Source organism: Castor canadensis, chromosome 2 (assembly GCF_047511655.1).
Source record: "Castor canadensis chromosome 2, mCasCan1.hap1v2, whole genome shotgun sequence".
In the NCBI taxonomy this organism is placed as follows: domain Eukaryota; kingdom Metazoa; phylum Chordata; class Mammalia; order Rodentia; family Castoridae; genus Castor; species Castor canadensis.
In genome coordinates, this window is record NC_133387.1 from 180489309 (window position 1) to 180508879 (window position 19571).

A 19571-nucleotide genomic window follows, 5' to 3' on the forward strand; every position below is an offset into this window, starting at 1 on the left:
CTCATGGTCCTCCAGCCTCAGCCTCCTAAGTGCTGGGATTATGGGTGTGCACCACCACACCTAGCCAAACTTCTGAATTATGCTGAGATGCAACAGGTGCCTTTAGAAATAGGTACCCAGGAATGTTTCTCTCCTAGGGAGCTAGGGACAGGCTAAACCCTGGGTTGGTGATGTCATCCAGGACTGTTGCACCTTGTCCGCTTCCTCTGGTAGTGTGGACCATTCAGCAGTGTGGCCTGAGAGCACTGAAGAATGTGCGTGCTCTACTTGTATGTATTAGATATTTGTGAAGAGACTGCGGAATGCCAAGACAGCTGGCAGTCACTCTACCTGCCCTCATTCATTCAAAATGTCAATAGAGTGCTTTCTACAGAAATTCCAGAGTATGCATATGTCTGCACTAGTAACTTATACATATATGCATCTTTGGTCAGATTAAATACTACCCAAAGCTGATACACAACTGTCAATTCAATGGTGCTTAAATGAGCAAAGACTTATTAAAACCTTACTGACTGTGAAGCAATCAGGCTACTCAGTAGGTGGAATAAAAATATGCACAGGACAAGTTCTTGATTTTAAGAGTCTTATTAGTTTAGCTGATGGAGTGTTAGAGACAAATTTAGAATTTGATGAATATACTTATTTCTGGGCATAGAAAAGTGAGATGTCTTCTGGGTGCAATACCAGCAACAAATATGCTCAATCCTGAAATATGGAAAGGATTCCACCAATTCATGGAAGTTGAATGGGTGGCAGTGAGAAGACTTGGGAGGCGTCCTGGGCAGCTGGAATAATGTCAGCCAAAGCAGAGGAATAGGAAAGGAAGGGCAACATTGGGAGACAGGGAAGGGACACTGAAGAGTATCATTCTCCCTGTTCTCACAGGTCCCATGTCTAGACTAGCAGTATGATACCACAGCCTAGCCAGCTTTGAGAGGACCCTGCACCACTGGGGACACTGGTTTACAGAGACTAAGGCACAGCAATAGTCCAGATCACAAATGTCCCCCAAAGGCACAGGTATTGACAGCTTGGTCTCAGTGCAAACCTTTGAAGGCCTAGTGGAAAGACACAGTGGTTAGGTCATTGAGGATGTGCCTTTGAAGGGGATACTGGGACTCAGAGTCTGAGTGTCTATCTGTCTGTCTCTCTGTGCCCCCCATCCCACCCCATGAGGTGAACAGACCTCCACTAAGGCTCCTGCCACAAGTCCAAAGCAACAGAGCCAAGCAACCATGGACTGAAACCTCTGCAACCATGAGCCAAAATAAGTATTTTTTTAAGTTGATTGTCTTTGGTATTTTGCCACAGCAACAGTTGACTTGCACAGGCAACTCACTAAGTATGTTCCCTTGGAATTGCTGATTTGGAAAAAAATGTTTTTCATTTACCCACTTATGCCAGTATTTAACCTTAGTGTACGCTGACACAATACTGCACCAGAAACAAGATACAAGGAATCAGCTTAAAGTACCATTGAGAGGAGCTGAGTGACCCCCACTGGCCTCCCTCTGGTTTTCACAGTGAATCCCAGACTCTATCTGAGCTGGTGCTTTGCACATACTGGGAGATCAATCATTATCTCCACGGAAAGGACCCATGAGGTGATGGCTTACCCAAAGCATCTGTGGCATTGACCTGGAGGATAAGCCAGCTGTGGACATTCTCCTTGTTGGAGCCGAAGATGGTGAAGACAGTGCTCTTCTCCCCAGGTTCTGTGAGAAGCCCATACACAAACACCGGTCTCTCAGAGAACATGAACGTCTTCCATGTCTCACCCTCGTTGGTACTGTATCTGCCCAATGCAAGTACAAGAAGCTTTGAGGTTACAGTCCCTTGAGGCCACAGCATGGTTTCCAAATCAGGTCAACCACGGTTCCTTGGGGAAATGCCTGACTCTGACTGTAACAGGGGATGTTGCACAGTTGAACAAGAAATCCTCAAAGACTAATGCAGTCATCTCAAAAGGACACAAGAGCTGGGAGTATCGTTCAGTGTAGAGTGGGTCCCTGGGTTCAATCTCCAGCACCAAAAGGACACAGGAACCAGCTGAAGGGGCTCCAAATGCCCAAATTTAGGGAAATTTGAACATTAAAAAAAAAGAAAAATAACAACTGATATTGGAGAGAAAGGAAAATCTTTTTTCTTACATTAGAATGTCATCTAGTCAGCACTGAAAATGATGGAATGTGAAAAAACATCATTCTGACACCCCCACTGTAATAAGCAAATCAGACAAGGGCCACCACTGGACAGTAGAAGCACTCAATGAAGTATCTGGGGACCAAATGTTCCCGTGATCTAAAGCTATCAACCCACAGACCAATCATCCCCCACACGGTGGGAAATATAATTTTACAGTGAATTGTTGAGGTATAACCTTAACCAAACAGCATCCCCAGGAGTCAGACAGCCTGACAGTATGTACTTCCTGAGTGAAGTGTAAGTACAACACATCATCTAAGTAGCATGTTATGCAACTGAACAGATCTAGGATGTGGGCAGCTGCTCTCGATTCTCAAAAAAACAAAAAAAAAAATATCAAAGCTATAAAAACAAGCCAACAAACAAAACAGGCAGAGGGCGGGGTTGTTACAGATTAAGACAGACTACAGAGCATTAATCACCAAACGCAATGTGTAAATCCAATCTAGGATCCACTGCTGGACTGACTGAATCCTGGAATGGGGGAGGGAATTTTAAAAAGCATCCATCAACAACAATAATATGGGACAAATGAGAAATAGTCTATAAATAATACTAAGGTATGATTAAACAGGAAAACTCCTTTACTTACTGGAGACACATGTTGAAGTACATACTTAGCACTGAGAGGGCATGAGTCCTTAACTTTCTTTCAAATGATTCAAAAAGTCATTTTTTTAATAGATAAAGAGGACAGATAAATACATAGATGGGGGAAGTAAAGAAAAGTGACAAAATATTGAATAAGAAGTGACTCTTGGGGGAAGACCACATGGGTATTCTTTACACACTTTTCTAACTTTTCGGTGGTCTTAAACATTAAAAGATGGAGGAAGAGTATGCCCTGAGAGAAGTCTCCAAGCAGACTGTATCAGAACAAGACAGCAAGCCCTTGGAATAAAAAAACAGGTCTTAGTTAACTGTACTAATTTGAAGTTTTCCTTTACATGGGCTTTTGTTAGAACCATGGAGCTACTTGGATCTCTGTATTTCTCTCTCTTTCTTTGTGGTACTGGAGTTTGAACTCAGGGCTGTGCACTTGAAGGCAGGTGCTCAACCACTTGAGTCATGCCTCCATCCCCTTTTACTCTGGCTATTTCAGGGATGGGATCTTGCTTTTTGCCCAGGCCAGCCTGGACTGTGATCCTATTTCTGCTGTAGCTGGGATGACAGGTACATGGCACCATATGGAGCTTTTTTCCACTGAGAGGGGGTTTGGGGAATTTTTTGGTCTGGAACTGCAATTCTCCTGACCCCAGCTCCTATGTAGCTTGGGACGGCAGGCACACACCACTGTGCCTAGCTATTGGTTGACGTGGGGTCTGGTGAACTCTCTGCCTGGGCTGGCCTGGAACCACAAACCTCCCAATCTTAGCCTCACAAGTAGCTAGGATTAAGGCATGAGCCACCAGCTGGTTACTTGGGTTTCTCTTAAATTCTAATCATGTATAAACCTTTTTCTTTCACTTTTCCTATATTTTGAGATTTTAGTTTTACTCCCTCTGAACTCCACTACTTGACATAAATCTTTTCACAACCTCACTCAATCCAAATACTTCCATGTTGAGATTTCCACAACTGATTTCCTCTCCCAGAAGGCTAGAGGTTAATGCAAGTGGTGGGTTCCCCAGCAGGATAATGAGTGTCCACCGGAGACTAAGTGGCCCCTCCACAGGTCATATAAGAATTTGGGAAATTCTCACCTGGTCCTCAAGCTTTAGGTTTAGGTGCGTTTTGAAGCTGATATTTGGGTAAGTTAACTTGTTCAATGTACTCCTTTTAGCAGCATGACAAGCCAAAGGCTTTTAAATCAAGCTGCAGACTTGGCCTATTCATCAGACATGCTGGGAATGACCCACCTGCTCTGTGACAGTGTTAGACGTCATCTACTTGTACATTGCCAAGTTAATTCCATTTAAGAACTCTTAAACTAAAGATAGCCTCAGGAAATGAGTCATCCTGTTTCTTGAGAGTCCCAAAGGACACTGACAGTCCTTAATGAGGCTTACCAGCAGGTGTGGGCCAAACGCAGCCTTGTACCTGAGAATAAATTGCTCACGGAGAAAATGGTATTTCAGAAGTTGGGGAAAAGGACAGTCACATTTCCAGCTGCAACAGCTAATGGAACATCTATTTTGAATGAATTCTGGTCCCAAATGAAAACTTGTTGGTGAAATGACAAGAACCTTGAGAGAAAAACAAGCCAAGTCATCTCTGGATTCTTAAGATACAGAGCCCTAGCCCTCAGCAATGGGGACCTCAAGTTGTTTAGATAAAAAATACAGACAAAACCCCAGGACCAAAAACTCAAGAGGATGGGAGGTCAGATAATAAGACATACAATAATATGAAACAACCACAGATTACTTAAAAGGGCGAAGCAGTGGTAGATACTCAACTTACGATGCAATTTTGTGGCTGTACAGAAAAATCCATGATAACCTCAGATTTTCAAGACATGTTCAAGATAGGAAGAACTATATAACAAAGCACAAAAACCTAAAGAGCAGCAATAACCTATCAGTTCATTCTAGCTGTAATTCTCATAGAAGTCTGTTAGAATAGTAGCCAGACAACTCAAATTTAAAATGAGTTGGAGGCAGAGACGGGAGGATCACCATTCAAGGCCAGCCCAGGCAAAAAAGGAGGAAAAAAAAAAAAAGCTAGTGATACGCTATCTCAAAGAATAAGCCGTTCATGGTGGTGCATACTTAGGATTCACACTATACAGGAGGCATAGGTCCAAGGCCTGCCCAAGCAAAAAGCACAAAACCCATCTGAAAAATAACTAAAGCAAAAAAGGGATGGGAGTGTGGTTCAAGTGGGAGAGCACTTTGCCTAGTGAGCTTGAGGCCCTGAGTTCATGTCCTAGTTCTGCCAAAAAAAAAAAAAGTTAAAATAAAAATAAATTAAAAATAAAATAAAATGAGTCAAAGCTTATGATTCAAATTACCAAAACAGCTGGTAGATTGATGGGTCAGTGGAATGGGGGGTTCGATTAACTAGTAATTCTACAAAGGATTAGAAAAGAATAGTATCATTGTTGTGATGGCTGATGGAATTTAAGTAACAACAAATTTCTATTTTGCTTCATCTTCACCAAGAACAATATTCAATCTGGACAAGGGAAAGAAACAGGAAATTTAAGAGAAAATAAGCATAAAATTAATTTTGGAGAACATAAAGACAAAGATAGAATGAATGCAGACTCCATTTTAATCATTTCCACAAGAGTCATGGAGAACAAAGATCTCAAAGACTAGAAGAGGAAAACAGCTTTGTTTCCTAAAGAAGAAAAGTGGTTTTGAGAATGGATTAAGAAAGAGGTGATTTGAGAATGCTAAGAAAAAAGGAAGTCAGGGCTGGAACCCAAATGATTTCATATGCAAGTCCCAGCACATGGATCCATGTCCTTTTCCTGGTAATTCTCGATTGGAAGAACAGGGCAGTGACAGAGGAACATCATTTTACATAAAGATGTTTGTGGGCCACGCAGTTAGACAGCATTCCACCACTACTGCTGAAATACACAAAGCCTAAGTGGGCTGATAAAAGGTTTGATATTTACCCATAATAAAAGTTCTATTTCTCACAGAGCTCAACACATCTGTCAACAGTCTACACCGTGATCTTGAATGTGAATCTGCCCCATTTCCAAAGGGTACACAGGCTAATTGTACAAATAATATAATAAGATCCAAAAATGAGATTCAATACACTTTCAAAGAATAAGAAAAAAATGACAATAAAAATAAGGTTCCATGTATAGTTTCAAAAGCCTACCTGCTCAAATACAGAATAAGAAATATCTGGCCTTTAATAAGATCCATAAAATAAAAGGACTCTTGAGTTTTTTAGTTGAATTGAACTCAGTTGACCGATACAAGATGGCTAAATCTCACACTGAGTAAAAAGAAGCCAAATACAAAAAAATGTACATATGAAACTCTAAGCCAGGTGCCAATAACTCACACCTGTTATCCTAGCTACTCAGGAGGCAGAGAACAGGAGGATCTCAGTTCAAAGCCAGCCTGGGCAAATAGTTCTGGAGACCCTATCTCGAAAAAACTCATCACAAAAAAGGGCAGGTGGAGTGGCTCAAGGTGTAGGCCCTGAGTTCAAACCCCAGTTCCGGAAAAAAAGAAAGAAAGAAAGAAAGACACTCTGGAGCAGGCAAAACTAAGCTTATGGTGATAAAAATAAAATCAGAGCAGAAGTTGCCTTTAGTGGGCAGGAATACAGGAGTGGGTACGATTGACTGAGAAGGTGCACATGGGGATTGTCTGAGGTAACAAAAATCCCCCACATCTTTATACACATCCTTCAGAAGTGATTAAGTGGTATACTTAATATCTCAGCATCTCGTGATACACACATGGTATCTTGGTTTTCAAAAATGTGCAACCGGAGTCACAAGTTCTGAGTGGCTATCAAAAATGAACAGGCCAGGTATGGGTGACTCAAGTCTGTAATCCTAGCTACTTAGCAGGCAAAGATCAGTAGGATTGTAGTTCGAGGCCAGCCTGGACAAAAAGACCCCATCTCAATCAATGGCTGGGTGGTATGCACCTATCATCCCAGCTATGTGGGAAGCATAACTAGAAGGATGAGGACCAGGCAGCCCAGCCACAAAGCGAGACCCTATCTCAAAAATAACCACAGCAAAAAGGGGTGGAGGTGTGGCTCAAGTGGTAGATCGCCTGCCTAGGAGGCACAAAGTCCTATGTTCAACCCCCACTAACATAATTTTAAAAAAAAGAAAAGAAAAATGGAAATCCAGAGCAGGCATAGTGGTTCACACCTGCAATCCCAGCACTCAAGAGGATAAGGTGGGAGGATCGTGAGTTTGAAGCCAGCCTGAACTACATAGGGAAACCCTGTCTCTAAATTTAAAAAAAGGGAATGTAGCCTTAGGTTATAACTAATGGAAAAAGTGTCCAGAATCATAATCCCAATGTCTTCCACCTGTTTTGGGATATTGGGGTCAAATCTTGAACCTACATTTTAAGACTATGCCACCCTAAGGCAGACGGCAGAACCTAGGAGATTCAGGACCCTACAGCATATGGGGAAAGAAGTAGGCACTGTCCATGGAATGACAGATGCCAAGAGAACAAGGACAGGTCCTCAGATGTCTGAAAGGCTTTTAGGTGAGAAGAAATATGAGCTGCGTTTCCAGGGAGAACTAAGCCCACTGAAGAAAAGCTGGATTTGGACTCTCTCTTACCAGAGAACCTGCACTCGTAAGTGGCACTTGCGAATGAACAGATGAACGAATGAATGAGGGATGGAGGAAGAGAGGGAGTGAATGTGTGAGCAAAGTGTTCCAAAGAGAAATGGAAGCTCTCCCATTACCAGAACTGTTAAGCAAAGCTTGGGCGCTGCTCCGTCACAGGTGGCAGAATGTTGAGCCATGCGATGTCATGTGGCCAGACCCCTGCTGGCCTTCTTCCCTGGGACATGCAGCAGTCACTCGGTGCAACCTGTCCAAATGACCCTGCAAGCCTTGTCCTTGGGGTCTGTCTTTCTCTAAGTGGTATAGTCACTTCCCATGTCAGCCAGGCTAGTTAGGAGGCATGTCCCTGTCCTGCAGCCTCGGTCCTAAAACCCAGCCAGGATCAGCTCTGGTCTCCAGTCTTGCTCCTAACTCATTCAGCCTCCTCATCCACCACACTCCTAAAATGCCAATCTAGCCATGTGGTTCCCCAAGGGAAAGCCCTCAGGAGGGGTGCTATCATCTCAAAGGCAGTTTAATCTCTTCAGTAAGGCACAGGTACCATTCTCTAAGGCCTGGCCTCTACTGGCTACCTCAGTACCCACCTCATCTTCTTTCCTCACCTGTCTCTCCTCCCACTTTGCACTCTGTGAATACAAAAGGCCAAACAGCTCCACAAGAATTCATCCCTGCGCTCGAGATGGTATCTAGCTCTCATTCTAGCTCCCGCTGCACCCTGTGCTCACCTCCATCTCATACCTACTATATTTAAATGACCCAGTTCTGTGAGCATTTTTCCTTTTCTTTTTTTTGGAAGTACTAGAGTTTGAACTCAGGGTCTTTGTGCTTGTGAGGCAAGCTCTCTACCACTTGAACCTCACCTCCAGCCCTTTATGCTTTATTTTGTTGTTGTTGTTGTTGTTGTTGTTGTTATTTCAGTTAAGGTCCCATGCCTTTGCCCAGCCAGCCACAGACCACTATCCTCTCATCCCTGGGTACTGAGTAGAGCTGAGATTACAGGTGTATACCACCATGCCTGGCTCACTGAGAGTGTTTTCTACTAGACTGCCATTCATTAGAACAAGATCACTCACTCATTTTCCTGTCCCCATACCTAGCACACAGAAGGAGCAATAATTAACACCTGCTGAAGGAAATTAAATAAACCACACTGAATTTTCATCTTTTAACCCCATCTCTCAGCTTCTCAACAGTTAAAATGTGGTAAGGACAACTGCTCCTCTACCCCTCAATCAGCAGACACCGCATAGGGTTAGAATGAGGTGGGAGTTGCTGTCTACAACTGCTCAGAGTGTTACTACCAGTGTAAAGTGCCGGATCCAGTGACGAGGCTAAGTGCTGTCTCCCTACTCTGGAGCAGTGGGCTGCTTATGTTACTCAGGTTCATAAAAAAACAGCTAATTCTGCTGCATGTAGTCTTAGCAGGAGTTTTCAGAATTCCCAAAGGAAGCCCTATGAAATAAGAAACTTCCTTAGAGAAAAGATGCTTGTGGGCAAGTCCAAAATATTTGTAACTATCAATAATCTCATCGTGCCAACAGACAAACTGCCAAAAAGCAGCAGAAATTGATCTCATCCCTCATGATTAAGCTAACAAACATGTGTTTGGATCTTTTCTTGGTCAGGGTACAAAAACACAATGGACCTTTCTCTGAAGATTTCGCAATATACTCAAGAAAAAGAAAACTGTTCCTATGCATCCCATGAGTGGGGTCCTGGGACAGCGTGCTGAATGAGTGCACATGCAAATCCCCAGCTCAGGCTCTAACTTGCTCATTTCAGACATGTACACATAACAGCAAAACAAAGCGTTCCACTGCTTGCTCTCAATTTCAATTAACAATAACAAAGGTAACAGTCTCAGTGGAGAATCAAAGCAGAAGCTGAAACAAACAACTCTGATTAGTAGTTATCTCTGCTGATCAGGGAGGGAAAGACATGAATAATTTAAGTGAACCCACCACCAAGAAACAAAAAGCCCAAACCCCCAAGTCTTTAAGCAATGGTCCTGCCTCTGTCCCTACTACCACTTTATTAGTACTCTACTTGGCTTCCCCCACTAAAATTGATTCCAGGTCAGATAGTTCCCCTTCAAAACAAGCCTCTCCCTGCAGCCTGTCTCTCCAACTGGCTTAGAGACACCACAGGGCCCCAGTAGACACAGGTAGCTCCTGAAGCATGCCTCACTCACCATCCTGTCCTTGGTGTCTCACACAACATCTGGTTCACTGTAGATGTTCACCAAATGTTTGTGTAACTGACCTGAAATGTTTCCTAACAGAAATACGCTTATGCTCTAGCATGGGTGCCAACTCCTGACAAATCATATTTCCTGGATGGAAGCTGAGGAAGTTGGACTGATCATCTCTGTTGCCTCAAGGACACTGCCAAGTTGCACACATCAGGAAGCCCCCATTGTGCTGGGGGTTGTCATTTCCATTGAATTCAAAAGCAGGGGGTCTCCTGTGATGATGTGCAGTGGCACTCTAACCAGGTCCCCTTCCAGTTTTATAAATCAGTTTAAAAAAAAAAAAGCAGTCTTGTAAGACTAAATATGCATGATCTACTTATTGATCAATCAAATATTTGCTAAGTGCCTGCTAACCTGTATAGAATAGGAATACTTGTCTACAAAGGCCTTACTAATGAATTGAAAAACTCAGGTACATAATGCAAAGGTAACTAAATTGAGTAAGGAGTCAGCACACGATCAATGCAACATTACTATGACAGCCAATAAATGCTATGAGGCTCACAGGACAGCAAAATTACTATGATTTACTCAGAAGGGTTCTGTCACAGGTACCCTAGTATTGTTTAGATCTGAAAAGTCCCCCAAAAAAGCTGATATGTTAAAGGCTTGGTCCCCAACTGATGGATCCAATCACTGAGAGGTGATTACATCAAGGAGGCTCTTCTTTCATCAATGGATTGATCACCTGATGGATTCATAATTTGATGGCACCATGGGAGGTAGTGGAAAGTAGGAGGTGGGGTCTAGCTGGAGGAAGTAGGTCCATGGAGCATGCCTTGGTAAGAAGCACCTTGCCTCCAACCCTTTCTGCCTCGCTCTGCTTCCTGTACCTTGTTCCCTGCCCCCCTTTCTGCCTCTTTTGGCTTCCCATTCCTTGTCTCCACCTCTTCCTGCCTCTCACTGCTTCCTGACCACCATAAAGTGAGCTTCTCCACCATGTGCCCCCCACCATGATGATTCTGCCTCACCACAGGCTCACAGCAATTCATAGCCAGCTGATGGTGGACTGAAACCTCTCACACCGTAAGCCAAAATAAACCTCTTCAAATGGAGCTTGTTTCTCTCAGCAACAGAAAGTCTGAGTAACACACTGCCTCTCTCATGCCTGGGCATTACAATGAATCTCCAGTCATTTGAGGATATGAACTAATTACAACATTTTCTCCTGGTTTTCAGAGCAGCAGGAGGAGAATCAAAACACCTCCTTGGGTAACACATAGAGTAAATGCCAGGTGGCTCCACAGATTGGGGCCAAGCTCAGGCTGATATTTGGGACACATGTCCCTGTCAAAAAGTGGCCTGCCCATATTTCCATATTTGCAAATGCTTTATGAGAACCACGCATTAGATACCTCCAAATGACCTACACAAATAGAGGAATGTCACCATGTCCATAGTCTCCAAAGTCACTGTCAAACGTCGAGGGAGGGCAGTAGGTTTATTTTCCTGGTTGCATTTGCTCCAGCTAGGGTAGAATGGTGCTGTGTCCCCTGAGCACATATGTGCCGACAGATGGTGTAAGAGGACTAGAATCACACTAACTCCTTCAGAGGAGTCAGCCTGGAATGCAAATGTAATCTGTGGAGAAGTTAACAAGGGAAATCAAGAACACTGTAAAATCTAAAGCCATAAAAGAAATATATTCCTAGGAAACCAAACTCTCCCTCCCTGTGTGTCTTCCACACATAGCAATGTTCTAAACACTATGATGGTTTCCTCGTCGATCTTATAAGTAGAGGGTTGGCTGCTTAAAGGCAAAACACAGCATCCTATTCGTCTTTAGATACACAGAACCTGGCACAAGTTGCGCTTGCTGTATGTGTGAGATGTGAATTAAATTAATATACAGATGTCAGTATAAACGTGTTAAGCGCCACACTTTTTTATGCCTGTGGTCATCTGAGCAAAAGCCAACCCGAATATGGACACAGAGCCTCCTCTGTCTCTTGGCTCTAAAGAAGCAGCTGACCAGTGCCATAGAGTAGAGAACAGCCAGGTGGAAAGCCAAACACCAGTGCTTCATTTCTCTCTCTGCTTTCTGGAGGCCAGGCTGCTCAGCACATGTCAAATTAACCACAGGGGGAAAACCAGCTGCTAGGATCTCTTTTCCAAGCTGCCCTCCTCTCTCTTGCTGCTGGCCCTGACTCTAAAAGGAGCAAAGGAAAAGAAAGCTTCCTTCCTGGCTCTAAACAAGATGATTATAGAAGCCTTCTTCACTTCTCTAACCCATCTAATGGGTTCAGTTCAAAAACAGGCAGGCCAGCCATCCCTGGCCCAACATTAACTGTTCAGTAACTCCATGAAAGTGATCAAAGTCATCAAAGAACTGATGCTGGTAAAATCAGGACTCGAGGGAACAGAAGTTACAGACTCTTGACATTTTTGTTTTTACATAAAGGACATAATCTAAAAGATCCAAGTCTTAATGATGCCTCTGCCACGAACTAATGGGAAGACCTTGGGCACTGCACTTCACCTTGCTGAGCCTCAGTTTCCTCATCTGTAAAATGAAGCAGTTAACCCCGAGCTTCCTTCCAGCTCTGTCTATGAGAACCCCCAAAACAAAAGTCACACAGCAAAAGTCACCTGGTTATTGAATTATATGCATTCTGTAATCACCACTCAGGCCTTATTATTTATTAGTCATTCTCTGAGTAAATCTTTGTGTCACATTACACAAAGCAAAGAGAAGACACAGACTCTAGTTATTTTTAGTTATCAAGTCTTCGTATTTGTACAGAGCTGTAATTTTCAAGCCAATAAGAATACTTCACTTATTTTTCACAACACCCCTCTGAGATAAAAAGGGCAGGACGCTGTTCCTGAGTTACAGGCAAGAACAGTTTAAGCAATTTTCTGAGGTCGCTAATACAGTCAACAATCCGGTACAGTAGATAGAGAATCCACCTGTAAGGGACATAATTTTCTGGGAGAACAGTTTGATGTTAAGAGGTTTAAAAATCACCAAGTTCAATCCCCAGTACCTCATAATTCATGAACTAACTAAGGCTTGGTCACAGACACTTACTTCAACTCGTTGGTTTCCATGCCCTGGGCAATCGCCATGATGATGCCGCCATGGTCTCCCCATGTGTAGTAGTGAGGTCCAGGAAGTGCCTAATGAGGAAAAACCAGAAATGAAGGCACCACTGAGGAGGTAAATGCAGAAACCACGCCTTCGTGTACGTACACACACACACATGCACGCGCATTTGCATACACAGCAGCAGTCAACACATGAATACCATTTTTCAATTTACAGAGCACATTCACATCCATCCCCTCATTCACTCTACACAATCTTGGGGGTAGACAGAGCAAGTGCTCATATCCCAAGTGAAGAAGCAAGACAGACCAAAACCTGTGGAGGAGTTATCAACCCCAAATCTCCCTTACCACCAGAGAGTAGACATTAACCAACAGAAGCCTGGCGAAGAGCTCAGTGGTACAGTACTTGCCTAGTTTGCATGAGACCTTGGGTTTGATCCCCAGCATTGCAAAAAATAAATAAAAAAGCAGGTGGACATCTAGTTCTACTATGACAGTACAGGACCCTATGGCCAATGTTCCTATTAATTACAACTAAAAACTCTGGACAAAATACAAAAAGACAACTACCAGAAGATGGTGAAAAGTAAAGAAAAGCAGGCAGTGTGTGGAGGGGACGTAAAGCCTAGAGAAGTTACCCACACAGTTGTGGGTTTGCCCAGAGGGAAAGCCCCAGTCATGGAGTTCCCTGGGTCTAGCCAGAGAGCTCAAACTTCAGTGGACACTGTCTCTTCCAAAAGAACTAGGAACAGAAGCCTCTGCAGGCTGGGGAGAGTGTGGCTGGAAGCTCAGATGAGATAGTCAAAAAAACAAGTCCTTTAACTCTATGTATGAATTCATGTACATCTCAGCTTCAGCCCAAAGTAGCAGAGGTAAGGCTTAGAGTAATGAAGTGACAATTGAGCTGCCATCTACAGAAAGTGAGACAGAACTTACCGTAAGAATTTAAACTGGCTGGCTGTACACTAAAGCAAAAATATCAGCATCCTCCAAAAAGACTGAATTACACACATTCATTCACATGTCCAGAACACAAACTAAAATTAATCAACATGCAACATACAAACATATCCAGAAAAGGAAACCAATTATCAAGGGAGAAGAGAGTCAATAGGTTCTGATCCTAAAATGATTGCACTGGGATTGTAAAGTAGCTTTTATACCCATGTTCTATGAGGTAAAGGAAAACTCATTTGAAATAAACAAAACATAAGAAATCTGTAAGAAGTATTATGAAAAACAGGTCACACTAAGGGGAGGTCACTAACGGGAGAGGGAAGGTAAAAGAAGGAAGTTAAGAAGGTGAATATGGTTGTATTTCCTATATAAGAATGAATACAGCATTTTTAAACCCGTTGAAATCACCATAAGCAGGAGACTAAGGCGGAAAGGATAAAAACAGAGGGATGAACCAATTTGAGTAATAATGCATATATACATGGAAATGTCCTAAGAAATCTTCCTGTATAGCTTATCTTAAACAAACAAAAATGTCTTTTTTATAAAACCACGGAAGAGGTAGATAAAACAGGTCCTGTCTGGGGTATCAGTACCAGTGGGAGGCAGGAGGATATAAGGAAAGGGTGCAGGAGGGTGAATATGGTAGAAATATCATGTACTCATGCATGAAAATGGAAAAATGAGACCTGTTAAAACTATTCCAGGAATGGGGGAAGAAGGGATAAAAGGAAATAGATATATCAACTATGATATATTGTAAGAACTTTTGTAAACATCACAATGTACCCCCAGTATAACAAAAATATAATAAATAAATCTTTTTTAAAAAACTAAGAATTTTCCAGAAAAGTGGAAACTACTAAAAAAAAAAGGAATTAAATTAAGAATTTTATAAGAGAAAAATGCAATGTTTGAAAATAAAAACTTCACTGATAAGCTTAACATGAGAACAGAAGTAAGCGAGGAATTAGTAAACTTGAAAATAAATTCAGATGGGTGGAAATTATCCATTCTAAAGAAAACAGGGAGTGAGGAAGGATAGCACAGTGGGACAACTTTAAAAAGTCCACCATGTATGATTAGAGTCTGAGAAGAAAAGGAGAAAGGAACTGGAGCAGAAAAATGATTTGAAGAAATAATGATTACGAATTCCCCAAATTACATAAAAGACACCCAAAACAGGAGAAACTCAAAGAAAACCTGTCTTAGACACACCATAACAAAACTACTGGCAAACAAGGAGGAGAACTCTTAGGAGTGTCTAGGGAGAAGTGACATCACACACTGCATGAAAAATACATGCATGTATGAAAACAGCACCTTCCACGCAGACATGACTGAAGTACCTATGCGTTTCTCATCAGACCCCAGGGAAGCAGGGAGATGGTACAAAGAACATCTCTAAAGTACTGTCACCCCAGATTACTGTCAGCCCAGAATTCAATAATGCAACAACCATAGCCTCTGGGAAGGAACGTAAAATAAAAGGATTCTCAAATGAAGGACTGCCACAGAACACACAGCCAGTAGCCCTGCTCTACAAGGAATGGTAAAGGAATTTCTTCAGTCTGTAGGGAAATTTTCCGGTGGTAAACAGGGACCTTCAGGAATAATGGTAAAGCAAGAGAAATGGTAAGTATCTGAGCAAAAATTTGAGGCTGCTTTTTAGCTATTAAGTTCTTTAAAATTCCTGTGATCATTTATAGTAAAAGCAAACTTCATCCTGAGGGTTTTCCATTTTGTTGTTGTGATATACAAAAGTTAGAGGAGGAAAAGGGAATTTATATGGTTACAAGGTTTCTAAATTTTAGATACAGTTCAATATTAACTTAAGACTATGAAAGATTAGATGTGTATGTTTTCATCCTTAAAGCAACCACTAAAAAATACAGATATAAATAAAATGACAATATATAAAAGTATCTAAATAGCAAAGGAGACGGGAAATGAGGAACAGAGAAATGAACAAGAAGGGAAAAAAGGAAATAAATAATAAAATGCTAGATAGAAATCCAACTAAATTAATTATTAATTGTTAAAGCTCTAAGTACTTCAGTTAAAAGGCTAAGCTTGGAATGCTGGGCATGGTGGTACATGCCTATAATCCCAGTACTCAGGAAGCTAAGGCAGAGGAATCTCAAGTTTCAGGCAAGCATAGACTTCATAGCAAGACCCTGTCTCAAAAATACCAAAAATGCAACCTTGGCAGAATGAATTAAAAAAAAAAAACAAGACCCTACAGAAAACCATTTAAATATAAAAAGACACAGATACATAGAAAATAAGTAGATGGTAAAAAATGTGCTATCCAAACAGTATATAGAGGAAAATTTTTAGTCTGGAGTGTTTATGTTAGAAAAAAATCAATGATCCTGGGTTAAACCATGACAAGCCACAGAAAGAGCAAAATAAAAGGGAAAAAGTAGTAACAAAGACAGGAAATCAACAAAAACAGAAAACAGAGAGGCAATAAAACTAACAAGACTCAAAGCTGGTTCTTTCCTAAGTCAATAATTTTGACAAACCTAAAACTAGTCAAGGAAAATCTAGACGACACTCAAACTGCCAACATCAGGAATGAAATGATCACTCAAGATCCTACAGACATCAAAAAGATAGCAAGAGTGAATGACATCAGGCCAACAAATGTAGCAACCTGGATGTAAGAACAGATTTCTTGAAATACACAAGTCATCAAACTTGACACAAAAAGAAGAATATCTGAATAACTGTACATCAAACGGAGAAATTTAATTTCTTAACAAAAACGTTCCAAAAAAAAAACTCCAGGCCTAGAGAATCTCACCAGTGAATTACGCAAGGAAAAAAATACACCAATCTTAACACAAGCTAATACCAAAACTGATAATTACAAAAAAGAAAATGACAGACTCTATCTCTCAATGAATGCAAAAATCCTTAAGGAATTTGAGCAAATCAGACCTAGCCCTATTTAAACATTCATCATAATCAAGGAAGGTTTACTCTAGTAGCTTAAGATCAGTTTAATATTCAAGAGCCAATTAAAATACATCAGATTAACAGAATAAGGAAAATTCATTTCACTGTATTAATAGATATAAAAATATCATTTGACAAAATTCAATACCCAATTATGATCAAATTTTTCTACAAGCAAGAAACAGGGAAATTCCCATGTGCCGATGGAATAAATGTAAGAAAAGCTACTACCAACAACATATTTAGTGGTTCCCCATTAAAAAAGCTGAACTGGTCCATGCCCGTAATCCCAGCACATGGGAGGTGGAGGCAGGAAAATCTGGAGTTTGAGGCAGTCCTCAGCTATATATGAAGACCCTGTCTCAAAAAATAAATTATAAAAAGCTGAACCATTTCCCCCATGAGACAGAAAACAAGGCAAGAACTCGACTTTTCCTACTCCTGTTCAACACTGTATACACATCCTAGCCACCGCAATAAGGGGAAAGAAAGGAAGGAAAGAGGAGAACAAGAGAAAAAGGAAGACAGAAAAAGAAATAAAAGATCAGCAAAGAATAAATAAAACTTTCCCTCTGTGCAAACAGTATGACTGCTTATCGAAAACCTACAAACTACTAGTAATGAATTCCCTTAGTGAGGTCACAGAATACAAGGTTAACATACAAAAATCAACTGTATTTGTATATACTGGTGTAAAAGTTGGGGAATGAACTGAGAAGAAAATTTCATTTATACTAATGCCAAAAAATTTTAAAAACTTAAGACCTCCACATTGAAAACTGCAAATTTTAGGAGAAATTATTAAAGACATGAGACGTAAACTACACTCATGGGTCAGAAGACGAGATACTCCACTCGATGTCAACTTTTCCCTCAAATTGAGCTACAAATTCAATGTAATCCCAATCAAAAATCCCAGCAAAATTGACAAGGTGATTCTAAAATGTATACAGAAGTACAAAGGACCTATAATGAAAGTAATTTGAAAAAACAAGTGGAAGATGGAGGATTTGTACTACTTGATCTAATACTGTAAGTTTTTGCTAATCAGGACAATTTGGTATTGGTGAAAAGACAGACATATAGAATACTGGAACAAACTAGAAAACCCTGAAACAGACCAGGGCATATTTGACCAATTGATTTTCAAACAGGTACCAAGGCAACTCAACAAGGATAAAATGGATAGATAAAAAGTCTTTTCCAAAAAAAAAAGACCATATGCTAGTTGAAAGCTGATGAGTAAATTATATTATCCTTAAATTCCATGAACATGTATATACAGATTTATGTAAGCATTCCTTGACTTCTTTCATTAATGTTTTGTGGTTTTTCAGCAAATAGAACATTAAAAAATGCGTTATATTTACAAAAAAAAAAAATGGACCAATCAGATGGTCATATGGAAAAAATGGGTGCTAACACTTCCCTTATACCACATGTAAAAAATTAACCCAAAATATAACTCAAAAAAAACTCCAAATATAAAGCCTAAAACTTAACAACTGGTAAAAGAATACACAGAGGAAAATAAGAAGTCTGAAATTTTAGAAAGTGACCACTCCAAGTGTTGACAAGTAGGTAGGACAATTAGAGTTCTCACACAGCACTAGTGGAAATGTGAAATGGTATATCCACTTTGGGAAACAATTTGTTAGCTCTTTTCAAAGTTAAGCGTACAGGACTGGGGTGGGGGTGGCTCAAGGGGTAGAGCACCTGCGTAGCAGACTCAAGGCCCTGAGTTCAATCCACAGTACTTCACCAAAAAAAAAAAAAATTAAACACATAACTCCCATTCTGCCCAGCCATTCCATGTCAGGTTATTTACCCAGGAGAAATGAAAGACATGTCCTATTTGTAATAAGCAAAACCTGGATGCCCATCAACAGATGAATGTATGGATAAATAAAATGCAGGATATCCCTACAGGGAATACAGAACACAGAAAGAAAAAGAAAAAGAACCACTGATACATGAGACAACATGGATGAACTTAAGAGCACCAATGACAAGTGATAGAAGCCAGGCAAAAATAGTACATACTGTATGTGTCCATTTATATAAAATTCTTAAAAATGCCAACACCCTCTAGTGACAGCATCAGAGACAGGGCAGAGTAAAAAAAGACAGGAGGCCATGTGTGGTGGTGCACACCTGTAATCCCAGCTACTCCACAGGCAGAGCCAGGAGGACTGGGGCCTAAGGCTGACCCAGGCAAAGTTAGCACAGATTCTTATCTGAAAGCAAACTAAAAGCAAAATGACTAGGGGTGGAACTCAAGTGATGGAGTTCAATTCCCATTACCACCAAAAACTAAAATAAAAAACACAAATATACTTGGGAGACATGGGGACAGAAATGTTTGCTATTTGGACTGTGGAAATGGAAATCAATTCCTATCAAACAGAACATTTAAACATGCGCAGTTTACTGTACTTCCATGTGCCTCATCAAAGTTATTAAAGAAGAAAGCCTAAGATAGGAATTCCGAGGACCAGAGAATTTGCACAACTAATTAGTAGGAGGGAGAGTCGAACTGTGGTCACCAATGCTCCAGGCAGCATCCTGCCCACTCCATCCTTCCTTTTCCCCCGCCATGTCCCCGCCATGTCCTGCTGCACACCCCAGACAGTGCCTGGGGTGAAGGCTGCCCGCAGAGACTAAGACACTCACTCCCTCGCAGGTACAGTCTCCACCTCTCCGTCCCCTAGATCCTTCTCTGCTAGTTCCCAGAATAAGGTCCCTTGAGCACTGACTGCTTCCTGGCAGGCATTAAGCATGTCTGGAGAGAGGCACTGACAGCTGTCTCGGAACAGCCAGGCAACACCACTCCCCTGCAGGAGAAGCAAGACATGGCCTTCTACTGAAGGAAATCACTTGCAGATGTTCTGGTCCCAAATTACA

At 41.3% G+C, this 19571-nt stretch overlaps 1 protein-coding gene across 1 annotated transcript in view; it reads right to left on the minus strand.

Moving 5' to 3' along the window:
* Window positions 1-19571, minus strand: part of Sorl1 (sortilin related receptor 1) — a 163475-nt gene that overhangs the window by 86108 nt on the left and 57796 nt on the right. The window contains exons 12-13 of the mRNA XM_074066519.1: window positions 12727-12815; window positions 1620-1798 (exon numbers count right to left, since the gene is read on the minus strand). Coding sequence (XP_073922620.1) covers window positions 1620-1798; window positions 12727-12815 — 268 coding nt within the window. The remainder of the gene's footprint in view (window positions 1-1619; window positions 1799-12726; window positions 12816-19571) is intronic.